This window comes from Dreissena polymorpha, chromosome 11 (genome assembly GCF_020536995.1).
Source record: "Dreissena polymorpha isolate Duluth1 chromosome 11, UMN_Dpol_1.0, whole genome shotgun sequence".
Lineage (NCBI taxonomy): Eukaryota > Metazoa > Mollusca > Bivalvia > Myida > Dreissenidae > Dreissena > Dreissena polymorpha.
The window spans coordinates 43,146,171-43,163,135 of record NC_068365.1 but is presented as its reverse complement, the minus strand read 5'-3'; the positions used below and the strand labels follow the sequence as shown (position 1 = coordinate 43,163,135).

General features: G+C 37.8%; 1 protein-coding gene across 8 annotated transcripts in view; it reads left to right on the top strand.

Annotated features, from left to right (window-relative positions):
- Positions 1 to 16,965, top strand: part of LOC127850016 (synaptotagmin-like protein 5) — a 146,243-nt gene that overhangs the window by 105,234 nt on the left and 24,044 nt on the right. For 7 of the 8 annotated variants that reach the window (XM_052382750.1, XM_052382747.1, XM_052382751.1 and 4 more), the window contains exons 6-8: positions 2,326 to 3,611; positions 10,530 to 10,605; positions 11,848 to 15,018. In XM_052382750.1, coding sequence (XP_052238710.1) covers positions 2,326 to 3,611; positions 10,530 to 10,605; positions 11,848 to 15,018 — 4,533 coding nt within the window. The remainder of the gene's footprint in view (positions 1 to 2,325; positions 3,612 to 10,529; positions 10,606 to 11,847; positions 15,019 to 16,965) is intronic. The other variant, XM_052382753.1, reaches the window with a different exon arrangement.

Sequence of the window (16,965 nt, the reverse complement as noted above, 5' to 3'; positions counted from 1 at the left end):
ATGTATATATTCCCTTTGTAAGATTTCTCATATGTTTGTATGTCACACTGGAATGGGAAGCATTAAGCATTTCACTTGTTCCTCTTGCATATTAGGGTTATCAGTGTGTGTGAAATATTTTCAGTTTTTCTACAGGAAAAACATAAGTGATCCAACTTATTAACTCGACTGTTTTCGGAGAAACCAAAAGTGTTGTCATAGCCAGCTCGTAGTGTTGTGTCGTCCACCGTAGGCGTCGTGCTAAAACCTTAACATTGGCTCTAAAATCAAAGTGCTTCCTCCTACAACTTTGAAACATCATATGGAGATGCACTTGATGAGTTCTACACACCACACCCATTTTTGGGTCACTAGGTCAAAGGTCAAGGTCTCTGTGACCTCTAAAAAAATTCAAAAAAAATCTGGCAAGCTTTCATTTATTCAAAACTGCACCCGCAGCTTAGCGTTGGCACCCGTTATGCGGTGCTGTTGTTTTAACTCTGTAACAATTAGATTGATGCATCCAAAAGTTGAATATCTATTGCTACCAGACTTTGCTTATACTTTGTTCTTGTCAGTTGTCTGCAGATTGAAATTGGTCAAGTAAAATTGTTGCCTGAATGATGCCAAAATAATGCATATTTGATTGTTAGAAATCTGATATTTCACTGCAGACTGAGTAATCAGTAATGCTAAAACAGTGGCAGAATGCACCAGAGATATGAGATGTCAGTTGTGATGTGAACCAGAGGTGTGCATGGTAGGCCATGATGACTGCTTTTGGCAAAAAGTGGCTTGCCTGCGTTTAAACCCTTTTCCACTTAAAAGCAAAGTGAAAATGGCTATGTGCAAACAGCATAAAACCAGAACTGCTGCTCATCAGTATTTAAGGTTTGAAAATGAAGCCTTATAAACTAGAATCTAGTAAGAAAGGTCTTAAATAAAATTTAACTTTCTAAGGGACTATAAATGCATGAAAATACGAATCTCAGTTGTAAAAGGTTAAACAGATCAGTCTTTAAATGAGCCTTGGTGTTGCAAAACTATGTTTAACCCATTTATGCCTAGTGTCTAGAAAAAAGGCCTTGGCAAACAGCGTAGACCAAGATGAGACGCCGCATGATGTGGCGTCTCACCAGAGTCTGCGCTGTTTGCTTAAAGGAATTTCTGTAAGAAATATTCTAAATATGGAAATAAATATACTAAGTTTGGAAATAAATTGATCCAATTAAGAAGGATGGGAGAGTCCACTTGGCATAAATGGGTTAATGCATGTGCATGAAGGGTCATCCAAGATTAGCCTGTGGATTCGGCTCAGGCTTATCAGGGATGATATGTTCCGCTTTTATGGAATTTTTTGTTTAAAGTAGGTCTCTTCTAAACAAAATTCCAGTGTGGGCAAAAAATGTCATCCTTGTGCAGACTGCACAGGCTTATCTTGGTCGACTCTTTACACAATTGCATTAAGCCCAGTCTTCCCAGAAAGTGGCTGAAATAACTAGCCATGCAAGTGTGTTTAAGTGGTTTATACACAGTGCACATTTATATCTTAGGTTGTTTATGTGTAACTATTTCCCATCTTAAATTGCTTTACTATTGTGTTTTCTGGCCAATGCCTTTTTTAAGAAGATTGCAATAATTTAAAGGCTTGCTTATGTATGAGCCACTTCATGCGAAATCAAGTCTTATGATATTTGTGGCAAGCATAGCTACAGACCAGTAGTTATCTGATATATCTGCACAGTCTGGACAGGAGAAACGCTGTCCGCTATAAAGTCAATCAAGGTTTCATGGTTTCAAAAGAGGACGCAAGCTGGTCAGGAGCTACCCTGGCCTCATATTGCATAAGACCCATTTTTGCATGACATTGGTCACCTATGAGCTCTTAAACTTTGACTGCTTCTTTTTTTTTCTTAGTAGAAGCTCTTTTGTGTTGTGATTTTTATCTTTGATCACTCAAACACAATTTATTTGATTTCTTTCATTTAAGTAATACAATTTTACACTTGATAATATTAGTTCAACTAGTAAAGGCAATGCCCAAGGTGTCTTAAGCATTGCTGGCATACATTGTATTGGTAACACGGAACCGAATACATGATTTTAATATATGAAGTCTAACAAGAAGATTTTATTGACTGTGCATTTGACCAATTAAAAAAACTTGTTCTCCTTTGCTTGCTTGGTAGATTTCTTTCTTTTTTTTTAAATTGTGTACTTTTAAGTGTTTGGAGGATTTAGGATTAAGTAAAAGTCAAGTTAGTAAAGAAACTAATTACTAAATTAATGCAGACTCATTGAGCCTTGTTTTCTCGTAGCTCAGCTCAGATATTCTTGTAATTCCAGGCACTACTGAAATCAACATTGATGACTCTCCTCCACGCCAAGCGACAAATAATAAGAGTCGAAAAATAGCACGCAATGGTGTCAGCAAGCATGATGACCAGAAATCCAAGGTTGAAGTCCCGAAGGAGGGAGACCAAGTTAAATTATTGGAACTCTTTAACGTTTTGAGAGTTAAAAAGCCCCAAGAGGAAGCGAGTGCTGAAATGCAAGTAAAGCACATTAAAACAAGAGGTTACAGTGATTCGGATAGCGATTCAAGCTCAAATTCTGATAGTGAGGTGCGGAGTTCTTCCACTGCTTTATCGATGACAGAATCTGAGATTGATACACATAGGGTAGACTCTCCGATCATGGAAGAGGTGGCCCAAGTCAGTAGACTTGAGTCATCGTCTCAAAGGAGGGAATCTTCTCGTGACTTGGACTCCCCAAGGAGACTGATACCTCACAATGTGGATAAGATGGAAACTCGGTCATCTCAGCAGGTCACTAACCTTGAATCTCAGAATCCTGCTCACTCCAAGCATTCCTTGAATTCTGCCATGAATCAGAAGGGAAGGTCACTTGGAAGGGCACAGAGCCAAGGCGGCCAATCAAAACGGCCATCTTTAGATGCTGAAGCTCAATCTTCTATGAATAGACCAGGTGATGATGTTTCATTTGAAGGAAGTTCCGAACATTCTGGGGAAGCTGATAGTCTGTCTTTACATTCCAATCTTAATGAGCATGTAAGAAAAACGAGAGAGATACTTGGGGAAAAACATGCACAAAGTCAAGTGCAAAAAGTTAATAGCTCAATTGCTCATGACCATGAAATGGCTGCTAGACCAAAAATTAGGCAACAGCTTGTAACAGGTGCTGAACATTCTCGTAAAAGCTCTAAACAAGGGGCAGAAGCCAACATCAGGCCCTCAGCTGATGAAAGGGAAATGAAAGACAATGAAATGCATCCATATAAGAAACCAGTTAAAGTTCACGTAACATCAGACTCTGATACATCCAGTATAAGCTCCAAATCAAAATTGCGTGCCTCGTTTGATGAGGACACAGAGAGTGTTGGAAATATGTCCGTTCCCAGGGCTGGCTCCCCATATTCGTTCTCCATGGAATCATTACCTTCGTCCAATCCATCTCCCACAATGCAGCGGCGGGCTCACCACAGTGGAAGTCTTCAAGACTCTTCGGACAACGATTCCGTGTCGAGGGGAAGCGAGTCCAGTTCTCAAGGTCGTCATACCCCAAGGAAGCAGGGGTCGGAAGAGGAATTTGTCGTGGAAGAATTATCAAAGGTAAGGATGAGGTTGTTATATCCTAACCAAGTTGAATGATCACATTATTCTTCCACTTGCAGAGTAATGGCCTAGATTCATCAAGATTGGACCTTTTAACAGTTCATTTTTTAGCTTGGCTGTTTTTGGAGAAAACCCAACATATTGTCATAGCCAGCTCGCCGTGTCGTCTGCCGTCCGCGTCGTGATAAAACCTTGACATTTTGCTGTAAAATCAAAGTGCTTCCATCTACAACTTTGAAACTTCATATGTAGATGCACCATTTTGGGGTCACTATGTCAATGGTCTAGTAGGTAACTGTGACCTCTAAAAAAAAAGAAAATTCTGCCAAGCATTCATTTATTCAAAACTGCACCCGCAGCCAAGCGTTGGTTCTCGCTATTTATTTATTATTTATGGGCCTTGGCCCCATCCATGGGCATGGCTGTAGATTACACATTTCAGCTTTAACATCATTAAGTGTTCTTGTGCGACCCAAGAATGAGCCTTATTCTGGCCTAAAGGTATAGTCCGAGATTAGCCTGTGCAGTCTTAAGGTATAGTTCAAGATTAGCCTGTGCAGTCTAAAGGTATAGTCCAAGATTAGCCTGTGCAGTCTAAAGGTATAGTCCAAGATTAGCCTGTGCAGTCTAAAGGTATAGTTCAAGATTCGCCTGTGCAGTCTAAAGGTATAGTCCGAGATAAGCCTGTGCAGTCTAAAGGTATAGTCCGAGATAAGCCTGTGCAGTCTTAAGGTATAGTCCAAGATTAGCCTGTGCAGTCTAAGGTATAGTTCAAGATTAGCCTGTGCAGTCTAAAGGTATAGTCCAAGATTAGCCTGTGCAGTCTAAAGGTATAGTCCAAGATTAGCCTGTGCAGTCTAAAGGTATAGTCCGAGATAAGCCTGTGCAGTCTAAAGGTATAGTCCGAGATAAGCCTGTGCAGTCTAAAAGTATAGTCCCAGATTAGCCTGTGCAGTCTAAAGGTATAGTCCGAGATTAGCCTGTGCAGTCTAAAGGTATAGTTTGAGATTAGCCTGTGCAGTCTAAAGGTATAGTCCAAGATTAGCCTGTGCAGTCTAAAGGTATAGTCCAAGATTAGCCTGTGCAGTCTAAAGGTATAGTCCGAGATAAGCCTGTGCAGTCTAAAGGTATAGTCTGAGATAAGCCTGTGCAGTCTAAAGGTATAGTCCCAGATTAGCCTGTGCAGTCTAAAGGTATAGTCCAAGATTAGCCTGTGCATTCTTAAGGTATAGTCCAAGATTAGCCTGTGCAGTCTAAGGTATAGTCCAAGATTAGCCTGTGCAGTCTAAAGGTATAGTCCAAGATTAGCCTGTGCAGTCTAAAGGTATAGTCCCAGATTAGCCTGTGCAGTCTAAAGGTATAGTCCAAGATTAGCCTGTGCAGTCTAAAGGTATAGTCCCAGATTAGCCTGTGCAGTCTAAAGGTATAGTCCAAGATTAGCCTGTGTAGTCTAAAGGTATAGTCCAAGATTAGCCTGTGCAGTCTAAGGTATAGTCCAAGATTAGCCTGTGCAGTCTAAAGGTATAGTCCAAGATTAGCCTGTGCAGTCTAAAGGTATAGTCCAAGATTAGCCTGTGCAGTCCAAAGGTATAGTCCGAGATAAGCCTGTGTAGTCTAAAGGTATAGTCCAAGATAAGCCTGTGCAGTCTAAAGGTATAGTCCAAGATTAGCCTGTGCAGTCTAAAGGTATAGTCCAAGATAAGCCTGTGCAGTCTAAGGTATAGTCCAAGATTAGCCTGTGCAGTCTAAAGGTATAGTCCAAGATTAGCCTGTGCAGTCTTAAAAGGTATAGTCCCTGATTAGCCTGTGCAGTCTAAAGGTATAGTCCAAGATTAGCCTGTGCAGTCTAAGGTATAGTCCAAGATTAGCCTGTGCAGTCTAAAGGTATAGTCCAAGATTAGCCTGTGTAGTCTAAGGTATAGTCCAAGATTAGCCTGTGTAGTCTAAAGGTATAGTCCAAGATTAGCCTGTGCAGTCTAAAGGTATAGTCCAAGATTAGCCTGTGTAGTCTAAGGTATAGTCCAAGATTAGCCTGTGTAGTCTAAGGTATAGTCCAAGATTAGCCTGTGTAGTCTAAGGTATAGTCCAAGATTAGCCTGTGTAGTCTAAAGGTATAGTCCAAGATTAGCCTGTGCAGTCTAAAGGTATAGTCCAAGATAAGCCTGTGCAGTCTAAGGTATAGTCCAAGATAAGCCTGTGCAGTCTAAAGGTATAGTCCAAGATTAGCCTGTGCAGTCTTAAAAGGTATAGTCCCTGATTAGCCTGTGTAGTCTAAAGGTATAGTCCGAGATTAGCCTGTGCAGTCTAAAGGTATAGTCCGAGATAAGCCTGTGTAGTCTAAGGTATAGTCCAAGATTAGCCTGTGTAGTCTAAAGGTATAGTCCAAGATTAGCCTGTGTAGTCTAAAGGTATAGTCCAAGATTAGCCTGTGCAGTCTAAAGGTATAGTCCCAGATTAGCCTGTGTAGTCTAAGGTATAGTCCAAGATTAGCCTGTGTAGTCTAAAGGTATAGTCCAAGATTAGCATGTGCAGTCTAAAGGTATAGTCCAAGATAAGCCTGTGCAGTCTAAAGGTATAGTCCAAGATTAGCCTGTGTAGTCTAAAGGTATAGTCCAAGATTAGCCTATGCAGTCTAAAGGTATAGTCCAAGATTAGCCTGTGCAGTCTAAGGTATAGTCCAAGATTAGCCTGTGCAGTCTAAAGGTATAGTCCAAGATTAGCCTGTGTAGCCTAAGGTATAGTCCAAGATTAGCCTGTGCAGTCTAAAGGTATAGTCCAAGATTAGCCTGTGTAGCCTAAGGTATAGTCCAAGATTAGCCTGTGCAGTCTAAGGTATAGTCCAAGATTAGCCTGTGCAGTCTAAAGGTATAGTCCAAGATTAGCCTGTGCAGTCTAAAGGTATAGTCCAAGATTAGCCTGTGTAGTCTAAAGGTATAGTCCCAGATTAGCCTGTGCAGTCTAAGGTATAGTCCAAGATTAGCCTGTGCAGTCTAAAGGTATAGTCCAAGATTCGCCTGTGCAGTCTAAAGGTATAGTCCAAGATTAGCCTGTGTAGTCTAAAGGTATAGTTCAAGATTAGCCTGTGTAGTCTAAAGGTATAGTCCAAGATTAGCCTGTGCAGTCTAAAGGTATAGTCCAAGATTAGCCTGTGTAGTCTAAAGGTATAGTCCAAGATTAGCCTGTGCAGTCTAAAGGTATAGTCCAAGATTAGCCTGTGCAGTCTAAAGGTATAGTCCAAGATTAGCCTGTGTAGTCTAAAGGTATAGTCCAAGATTAGCCTGTGCAGTCTAAAGGTATAGTCCAAGATTCGCTTGTGCAGTCTAAGGTATAGTCCAAGATTAGCCTGTGTAGTCTAAATTATAGTCCAAGATTAGCCTGTGCAGTCTAAAGGTATAGTCCAAGATTAGCCTGTGTAGTCTAAAGGTATAGTCCAAGATTAGCCTGTGCAGTCTAAAGGTATAGTCCAAGATTCGCCTGTGCAGTCTAAACAAGTTAATCTATGACAACACTTTCTGCTTAAACTGAAAACTAAAAATTATGGTAAAATTGGAAAGTGTCTCTCCTGATTAGCCTATGCTGACTACACAGGCTTATGTGGGATGTCACTTGATGCACATGCATAAAGAAAAGTTTACCCGAATGAGGCTCCAATAACGGAAGACTGTCACAATTTTCAGGGTAGACTGTCCCATTGTTAACAAAATACAAACCAGTTTTAGACAATAGATTTCATCTTTATAAATTGGGCATGTGCTTACAATCATTATGTTTAAGAATTGTTGAATAGAAACACGAATCTTGTTCTATAGTGACAACTTTATTGTAGAATAATCCTGGTAGATTTACAGAAAAAATCATTTGATATTTTCTGAATTTACTTTTCTATTCATTATTGTTAAACATTGTTTGGGTGAAAAATTCATTTTTTGTCAAAACCTGTACACCTTTGCATTCATGTAAAGTAAGCCAGTACCCCACCCATGTATAAAATGCAGCAAAACAACACAACTACACCAACAATGCTTTAAACATAAAGTATGCTAGCTAGTTTAAGACATTGACGTTATTATTTATTTTATATGGGGTGCTAAAAGATGTAAAAGTAGTTAATGGATTTGTACTCTTACTTTGATAAAAGCGCAATGTCCAGAGGTCAATATAAGAGGTTTTAAAGTAATTGTAGATAATGGTGCAAACAATATACATGCATTTTATGTGTATGGTCCTCTCAAGAATTGATCATTAAAGAAAATTGTTGAACAATATTTAGTAATGTGGCTAAACACAATATAAATCAAAACTTCTGTTTGACCATCTGACTTAAACGGGGAAAAAAACTCGTGTTTTATTCCACTGAAAATGTTTAAATGCAGGATAACATGGTATAACTTCTGATGAAATAAAAAAAAAATGTTATTTTACCTTAAACAATGAATTGTTTAAGATCTAGGCTTGATCATGTTTATGTTTGAATGCGCTTGGTTAGAACCAAATATAAACATAAGTGTACACTTGGTACAAAGGTAATGTACTTTCTGGATTTATTATTTTACTATTGTTGCACATGCTATAACACATGTTAAATGTAGCCCATTACTCATCACTTGGCAATTATATCACTATAATTTGATCCATTTCAGTGGAGGTGAGTAAAATGTCAATTTTATTTTGAAACAATTTATGCAACTTATCAAAAAAATGTTTTGACTATGGCTGTGAATGGAGCTATCCCATGTGTTTGAAAGGAGCTATCTCATGTGTTTGAAATGAGCTGTCTCATGTGTTTAAAGGTAGCTATCTTATGTGTTTGAAAGTAGCTATCTCATGTCACTGTGTTTGAAAGTAGCTATCTTATGTGTTTGTAGGAAGCTATCTCATGTGTTTGAAAGGAGATATCTCATGTGTTTGAAAGGAGCTATTTCCTGTGTTTAAAATGAGCTAGCTTATGTGTAAGAAAGGAGCTATTTCATGTGTTTGAAAGGTGCTATCTAATGTGTTTGAAAGGAGCTATTTCATGTGTTTGAAAGGTGCTATCTCATGTGTTTGAAAGGAGCTATCTCATGTGTTTGAAAGGTGCTATCTCATATATAAAAAAATAAAAAATAAATAAATAAGAAGTGTCTCTGATTATTATATCTCAATTCTATTTCAATTTAATCTTGTCAAACATACTAAATTATGAAAAAAAGAAATGAAGATAGTGCAAACATGCACAAACGAAATAATGAGAGAGTAAGTAAAACAATCCCCCCCATAAGCAAAATGCAGCGACAATTCCCCCTCATGAGGGTAGCGACCCGCTTCCCCTAAAATGGATTGAGGGCTCTGTTGAAAGAAGCTATTTAAAGTGTTTGAAATGAGCTATCTCATGTGTTTGAAAGATGCTACCTCATGTGTTTGAAAGGTGCTATCTCATGTGTTTGAAACGAGCTATCTCATGTGTTTGAAAGGTGCTATCTCATGTGTTTGATAGGAGCTATCTCATGTGTTTGATAGGAGCTATCTCATGTGTTTGAAAGGAGCTCCTCATGTGTTTGAAAGGTGCTATGTCATGTGTTTGAAAGGAGATCTCCTTTGTGTTTGAAAGAAGCTGTCTCATGTGTTTGAAAGGTGCTATGTCATGTGTTTGAAAGGAGATCTCCTTTGTGTTTAAAAGAAGCTGTCTCATGTGTTTGAAAGGTGCTATATCATGTGTTTTAAAGAAGCTATCTCATGTGTTTGATAGGAGCTATCTCATGTGTTTGAAAGGAGCTTCTCATGTGTTTGAAAGGTGCTATGTCATGTGTTTGAAAGGAGATCTCCTTTGTGTTTGAAAGAAGCTGTCTCATGTGTTTGAAAGGTGCTATCTCATGTGTTTTAAAGTAGCTATCTCATGTGTTTGAAAGGAGCTGTCTTATATGTTTGAATGGAGCTATCTCATGTGTTTGAAAGGTGCTATCTCATGTGTTTGATATGAGCTATCTCATAAATTTGAAAAGAGATGTCTTGTGTGTTTGAAAGGAGCTGTATCATGTGTTTGAAAAGAGCTATGCCATTTGTTTGAAAGGAGCTTTTTTGTGTATTTGAAACGAGCTATCTCATTTGTTTGAAATGTGCTGTCTCATGTGTTTGAAAGGAGCTGTCTCATGTGTTTGAAAAGAGATATGTCATGTGTTTGAAAGGAGCTATACCATGTGTTTGAAAGGTGCTACTTCATGTGTTTGAAAGATGCTATCTGATGTGTTTGAAATGTGCTAATTCATGTGTTTGAAAGGAGATATCTAATGTGTTTTAAAGGAGCTATCTCATGTGTTTGAAAGGAACTTCTCTTGTGTTTGAAAGGTGCTATGTCATGTGTTTGAAATATGTCCTTTGTGTTTGAAAGGAGCAGTATCATGTGTTTAAAAGGAGCTATCCCATGTGTTTGAAAGGAGCTGTCTTGTGTATTTGAAAGGAGCTATCTCATGTGTTTTAAATATGCTGTCTCATGTGTTTGAAAGATGCTATGTCATGTGTTTAAAAGGAGCTGTCTTGTGTGTTTGAAAGAGAGCTATATCATGTGTTTGAAAGGAGAAATCTCATGTGTTTGAATGGTGCTTTATCATGTGTTTGAAAGGTGATCTGTCATGTGTTTGAAAGGACTTATCTCATGTGTTTGAAAGGAGCTGTCCTATTTGTTTGAAAGGAGCCTGTCTCATGTGTTTGAAAGGTGCTATACTATGTGTTTGAAAGGAGCTATCTCATGTGTTTGAAAGAAGCTGTATCGTGTGTTTGACAGGAGCTGTCTCATGTGTTTGAAAGGAGCTGTCTCATGTGTTTGAATGTGCTATGTCATGTGTTTGAAAGGAGCTGTCTTGTGTGTTTGAAAGGAGCTGTATAATGTGTTTGAAAGGAGCTGTATCATGTGTTTGAAAGGAACTATTTTGTGTGTTTCAGGTCAGATTCCGGCGAGTTGCCAACACTCTGGAAAAGATGGCCCTTATGACTAACATGAAAAAGTCTCCCAACAGAAGTAAGTTTATTTAGCTATGACTTATGTATAGAAGTCCATTAGTGTTGAAGTCTATATACTTGGTTCATTTATAGGACGCTATATGACAGAGCTTTTTTTCTCTTTCTCAGAATAGATACGTTATGTTTCATGTGGGAACTTTAAGTTTTCTAATAGTAACTCCAATATATTTGGTGGTAATTTTAATGTGCTATAAAGAGAAATGGAGAAACACATGTAGAATTGTCATCACCTTATCAGTTATATGGATCATCATACAATGAGGGTCATGCAAAAATGGGTCTTATACCATGTGCGCCCAATGTACCTCATGACAATGCACCACTGTCTGGTCAGTGGCAACGCTGTTTACTAATGGGACAAGGAAATCTTGCATGGCTTATATAATATCAGACAGAATTGCTCTAGACAAGACTGCACAATTTTGCAGGCTGGTCTGGATCTATTGTGGTTGAATATGGCATATGACCTATTTTCGCATGACATGGCTCATTCCACTCTAGTAATAGAACTTGGGAATATTTTTTCTTTTCTGCTAGTTCTTTTTTGTTGTAAATGTTGTGTTCTCAGTCTTGAAGATAAACTATCCGCCCAAGCTTAAGAACAGGTTGTTTGTGATTGCCTACCAGTGGTTGCTTGTAATGATTTGTTTGGTAGACATATTTTTGCTAACAAAATAAAATGTTAAAGTTTGCTATTTGACATACAAGACAGTATATTTTCATGTGGCCTTCTATAGCCACCTGTTTAGTGGTTATAGTTAATTTATTAACCCAAAGGATAATGACTGAAATGAAAAAAAAGCTTATGTAACTCTCCAAACATGTGGTATAATTGAGAAGAACACAACAGGTCTGATAAAAACAGCTTTTGCTTTTGAGTAGAGACATTTTTGTAGTTGGTAGGCCATTGAAAACAATTTAAATTTTGTTTGCCTTGGACTGTCTGTAATAATTAAAAGCAATTCCTTTTCAACCTGTTTGGGAGATCCATTTAGTTTTGAAAAAGTATCCTTTGAAACATTATTATAAGACTTTTGCTATTAAAAACTAAACAGAAAAACAATAACATCAAACATCTTTTTGTTTAACAATTCAGTAATTTTGACTAAATTAAATATGGAAAAAAATGGCATATTGTTTAGATAAACTCAGTTCCACCAGTTTATGTTTATAGAGGCTTTGAATTGTTATAATTGTTGATTAATTGGCACTTGGTTGTATTTTTTTGCTTTTTTGTTAGACATAACCCAGGATAGAGATGGTGTGGAAGGGGGTGGGGCCTGGGAGCATGACTCTGTTGCTATGCAACAAGGGGGAAAATACTTGTTAGGTGACAGTGGTAAGATAATTGAATCGCCTGATATAACCTTTGATAAATTGGATGCTGAGGGTAAACATGTAAAAAAAGGTTGTGTAGAGGAGATACATATTTCTGCGCGCCCTGAATTTAGCCCTGAAGTTATTGAGAAAGTTACAATGCAAGTTTCAAATCAAAGCATTATGTCAGAGGTTTGGAATAAACTTGAAGGTTCAGATACAAATAGAAATCTTCTGCATGGTGATTCGACAATGAAAACTGAGGCAGACCTCTCTTGGTTTGATGATGTGACATTGAACCATAACAATGTCATTCGCAGACAGTCCCAGTTAAAGCCAATTCAAAGGTATTTTACTAGTTCACTAGTGGAATCTGAGAGATACCCATCTGAGGCAGATTCCATTGAAGGAATGATTGACAACATGGCAAAGGCCCCACTGCTAGCTGAACCTTTAAGACAAGAACTGAGAAGTACACTAACAAACTCTGAATCAACACTTCCGGATACACCCATGTCTCTGTTCCCTGAAGAACTCTGTGACAGAAGATCAGCAAATTACAGACTTGCATACATCTCGGATGATAACCTTGATGATGATGATGCAAACGAAGTGTTTCAAGAGGAAAAGGATGAAATACTCACTGGAGTTTTGTCCCCAGAAAGGAAAACATTAAAAGCTATGGGATCTTTGGATTTACTTCTTGACCAACAAGGAGACTTAATTGGTGGTGAAGATGAAGCTAATACTGAAATTGAACTGGAATATCAGAGTGCCTTACGATATTCTCAAGGAGAAAATGGAGAAAATAGCAGTTCTGATTTTGAGGCAGACACTTTTTCAAATGTTTTAGAACTAGATAGGCCACTCTTGGTTCCAAAAGAAGAAGCTGAAGAAATAAGTGAAAGGCATATTGTTGAATCAAAGGCAGGAAATATGTTAGTGTCTCAAGCGTCGCTAGATATACTTATTGATAACCAAGGTTCATTTATTGATAATGAAAACAAAAAGAAACCAAAAAGAAAGCCACTCTTGGTTTCCAAAGAAGAAACTGCAGAAATTAGTAAAAAGCATGTGGTTGAATCAAAAGCAGGACAACAGTTTGTTACTCAGTCGTCGCTCGATATACTTATTGAAAAGCAAGGTTCATTTATTGATACTGAATACAAGAAGAAACCGAAAGCAAAACTATCAGCACAGTCTTCTTTGGATGTTTTGATAGAAAAGCAAGGGAAATATATTGATTTTGATGCCGATAGTGCTGAACTTGATCCTGATTTTCTTGATTCAATACGGCAAGAGTTTGATGAAAGAATAATTGCAAGTAAAGCAATGGACAAAAAACAAACTAAAGACTATGTTTACTTGGGTGTCCTTCATGCTACGTCTCACAATGCCAATGAAACTGGTCAGTTAGTTGACAATGGCAATGAAGGTAATGCAAGTGAAGTAGCTGCCTCAAGGAAAGCTAAGGAAAATGAAGCTAATCAAAACTTAACTAAAGCTATGTTTTTAGACGCAAGAAAAAATGATAGTGACAGCTCTGATTCTGACATGCTAAGTATAATTGAAGAGGCTGATGTTGAACATGAATTAAATGATAATGCTGATGAGGTTAGTGAGCACATCACAGAGGATAAGTGTGTCCACATACCTAAAGAGGCTGTACATATTGAAACATTGGCACATCATGAAAACACAACATTAAATGAGGAGAAATCTAATGAGGAGCCAATAATTGAAAAACATGTCCATGTTAAACCGCAGACTGTCCCTATGTTGCAGAAAACCATCATACATGAAGAAGCTGCACATTTTGAAGCATTGGTACATTATGAAAACACAACATTCAATGAGGAGAAATCAAATGTGGAGCCAATTGTTGAAAAACATGTCCATGTTAAACCTCAGTCAGTCCCTATGTTCCAGAAAACTATCATACATGAAGAAGCTGCGAATTTTGAAGCATTGGCACATCATGAAAACACACCACAAAATGTGGAGAAATTCACTGTGGAGCCTATTCTTGAAAAACATGTCAATGTTAAACCTCAGACTGTCCCTATGTTGCAGAAAACCATTAATGAGGCTGTACCTCCACCTAAGCCCCCGAGAGCTAAACATAATACGCTGCATGATGCCATTCTAAAACTGAGTTATACAGAACAGGTTCCGATTACAGATTGTGAAACAAAGGATTTGGAAATCGACAAAAACAAGCAAAAGTATAAGAAGATCCAAGAACATTGGCTTGCAGTTGAAAAGCAGGAACATGATGACTTTGTTCCAGATGATACTGATACAGCATCAGTAGCTCATGCAATAGATGAAACTGTTGAATCAGAACAAAAGGTAGAATTGGAAACTTCAAACAACCAAACAACTACGCATACAATTACTAATTGGGCATTACCGTTCACAAAGTCAGAAGCAAATGAGAAAAATGCAGGTCATCAAGGAATAAGGTTTCAAGGAGTTTGTCATAGTATATCAGACAACGAAGCTGAGGTGAAAACACAAAGGAAAGAGAAAAGAATGACAATAACGTCTGATGACTCGTGTTATAGTATAGAGGATGCTGATTATGTATGCAAAGAGAATGTAAGTGACGAAGAAGTGTTTACTAATCTTGGCCATCTTGAAGCAGGGCAAGTTGATGCAAGAGTACCGGAAGAGGAACAGCCTGTGGACTACCATGTTCATGAAGCGGTTGAAGCATGCCACAGTATCGCAGATGCAGTGCCAAGCAAATCCAAAGAATCAACAAAAGATTCATATGGTGTTATTCCTGAAGAAACTGCTGATGATTCAAAGACTGTTGGCCCGAGCCACAGCCCTTTAAAGCGTTTGTCTGGGGAAAAGGCAGATCCAGCCTCTTATGTTAGCAAGGGAGTTTTTAAGACTGAAGTGGACTTGTTTCTTGATGAAAGTGGACATGTATCTCCACCTGTTGTCAGCGACACTGAGTTCTTTAAGGTCCCACCCCCACCCGAACGCCCTGCACGCCGTAAAAAATCAAGCACTTCCACATCACCAAAATCTACTGACTATGATAGCCTTAAAGCCTTTGATACAGAGGAATTAATCACTGAAGGTATAACTCATAATGGCTTGACTGGTGTAAAGAGTTTCAACAGGGTTGTGGAATCTATCGGCATCAAATTAACATCTACCAGTTTAGTAATCAGGTGTCGGTGCTTGTTTTAACAATAAATGTCTGGACACATTATGATCATTCAAGAGAAACATGAACGCCTTGTATATCAAAAGAAAAGGTATACATGTGTTTGTGTGTGAAAATATTGCAAACTACATAAGTTAAATTAAAAGGCATGTTTTAAGATCATTCTCATGTAAAGTGGATGCTAGAGTTCTATTTAACAGCTATCAATTGAGTTGCACTTTGGAAAAATAGGGCTTAATGCATGTAAAGAAAGTGTTGTTCAAGATTAGCATGTTTTAGCCTGTGCAGGCCCCATTTAGGATGGACAATTTCTGCTTAAATCAGATTCTTGATAAGAAGAGACTTCCTTTGAACTTACAGTTCCATGAAAGCTGAAAATATCATCCCAGATTAGCTTGTGTGGACTGCACTTTCCGCACATGCATTTAGCCGGTTTTCCTAGCGTGAGACTGAGTTGTAACGCTTGCTTGCATTCATAAGAAATCCTTTTGGTGAGTTTTCACTGAGTTTGCAACAATAAGAGAATAACAATTAACATATACTTATAGATGGTAATCTATTTTTTTATCAGTAACACATATTACAAGTGATTGCGGTAAGTTTCAATGCGCTCTTTGAATGAAAGAAACTTATGTGTCGAGACATGTGGTTACACTGGTGATGGTTCTCGAGAAAATGTAACAGCATGCTGGTACACCATCCCTCTATACTGGGTTTTAATTAGTGCTGCACCGAATCCAAAATTTCAATCGGATCCGAATTCAAATCCAAAGGCTCGGATATCGAATATCGGTTCAAATCCTGATTTGAAAGTAAAAATACTCAAAATAAATTATAATTTATATTGTTATAACCAAAATTATGTTTTGAAACACCAGAACATATATATGTCTTATGAAAAAAGTAATTAACTTTTATTATTATAAACTTTACAGCTACTAATATTTATACTACTTTAGCAGCATTGGTAGATGCAGCTGCAGCCGCAACAGCAGTAGTGGAAGCAGAAATAACGACATCAAAAACAAAAACAAATACTAAGTAGATGACAAAATTGACTTACATTGTTTGAAAAAAAAATTATACCCGGGTCCAGATTCCGCAAATTTCTCAAAATCGCACATAGACGAAATAGTGTTAGCATTTTAACAACAAACATTAATAATTATGTCTCATATTAAACACATTTATGTCAGTCAGATATAAAATGAATAACGCTGTATTTTAACAAGCAAAAAACGCATCACACGCAATCTGCAATAAGTATTAATAAAATACTTCGTAACGACCACTTTTAAGCCAGCATTTGTATGCTGATAAAACCCAAAATGCTTTCACACCGAGGAGTTTAATTGTTTAGGTGCATCGTGATTTTTTTCTGCGCCATTTTGCACCATCGAAAACGAAAGTAGACTGTGTAGAACCATGTTTTTGTCGAAAAAGTTGCGATAATTGTTACAAACTACATACCAGCCAGCCTTTCAAACAGAAAGAAACAATTTAACGAAACTTATTAGGGCGAAAGAAACAACTAACGCAAACGAAAGATTAAACTCAAATAAGATCCAGATTCGAAACCGATTTTACCAATCACGGTTAGATCCGCGAATCCTCGTTTGGATCCGCGAATCTCTGATATTTCGGATATTCGGTGCAGCTCTAGTTTGAATACTTCGTTGTTTGTCTGTTGTAGATAGATATTATGCACTATTAACAATGTTTTTTATGCTTTTATAAGACTTTGGTGGGGGCACGTGTCACTTTAACTTGCTTTAAATCAAGGTCCAGAATTAATATTCTCAAACATAACTTGTATGTTCCTTTACCTTGCTCATATTTATATTTTAAGCTTCTTTT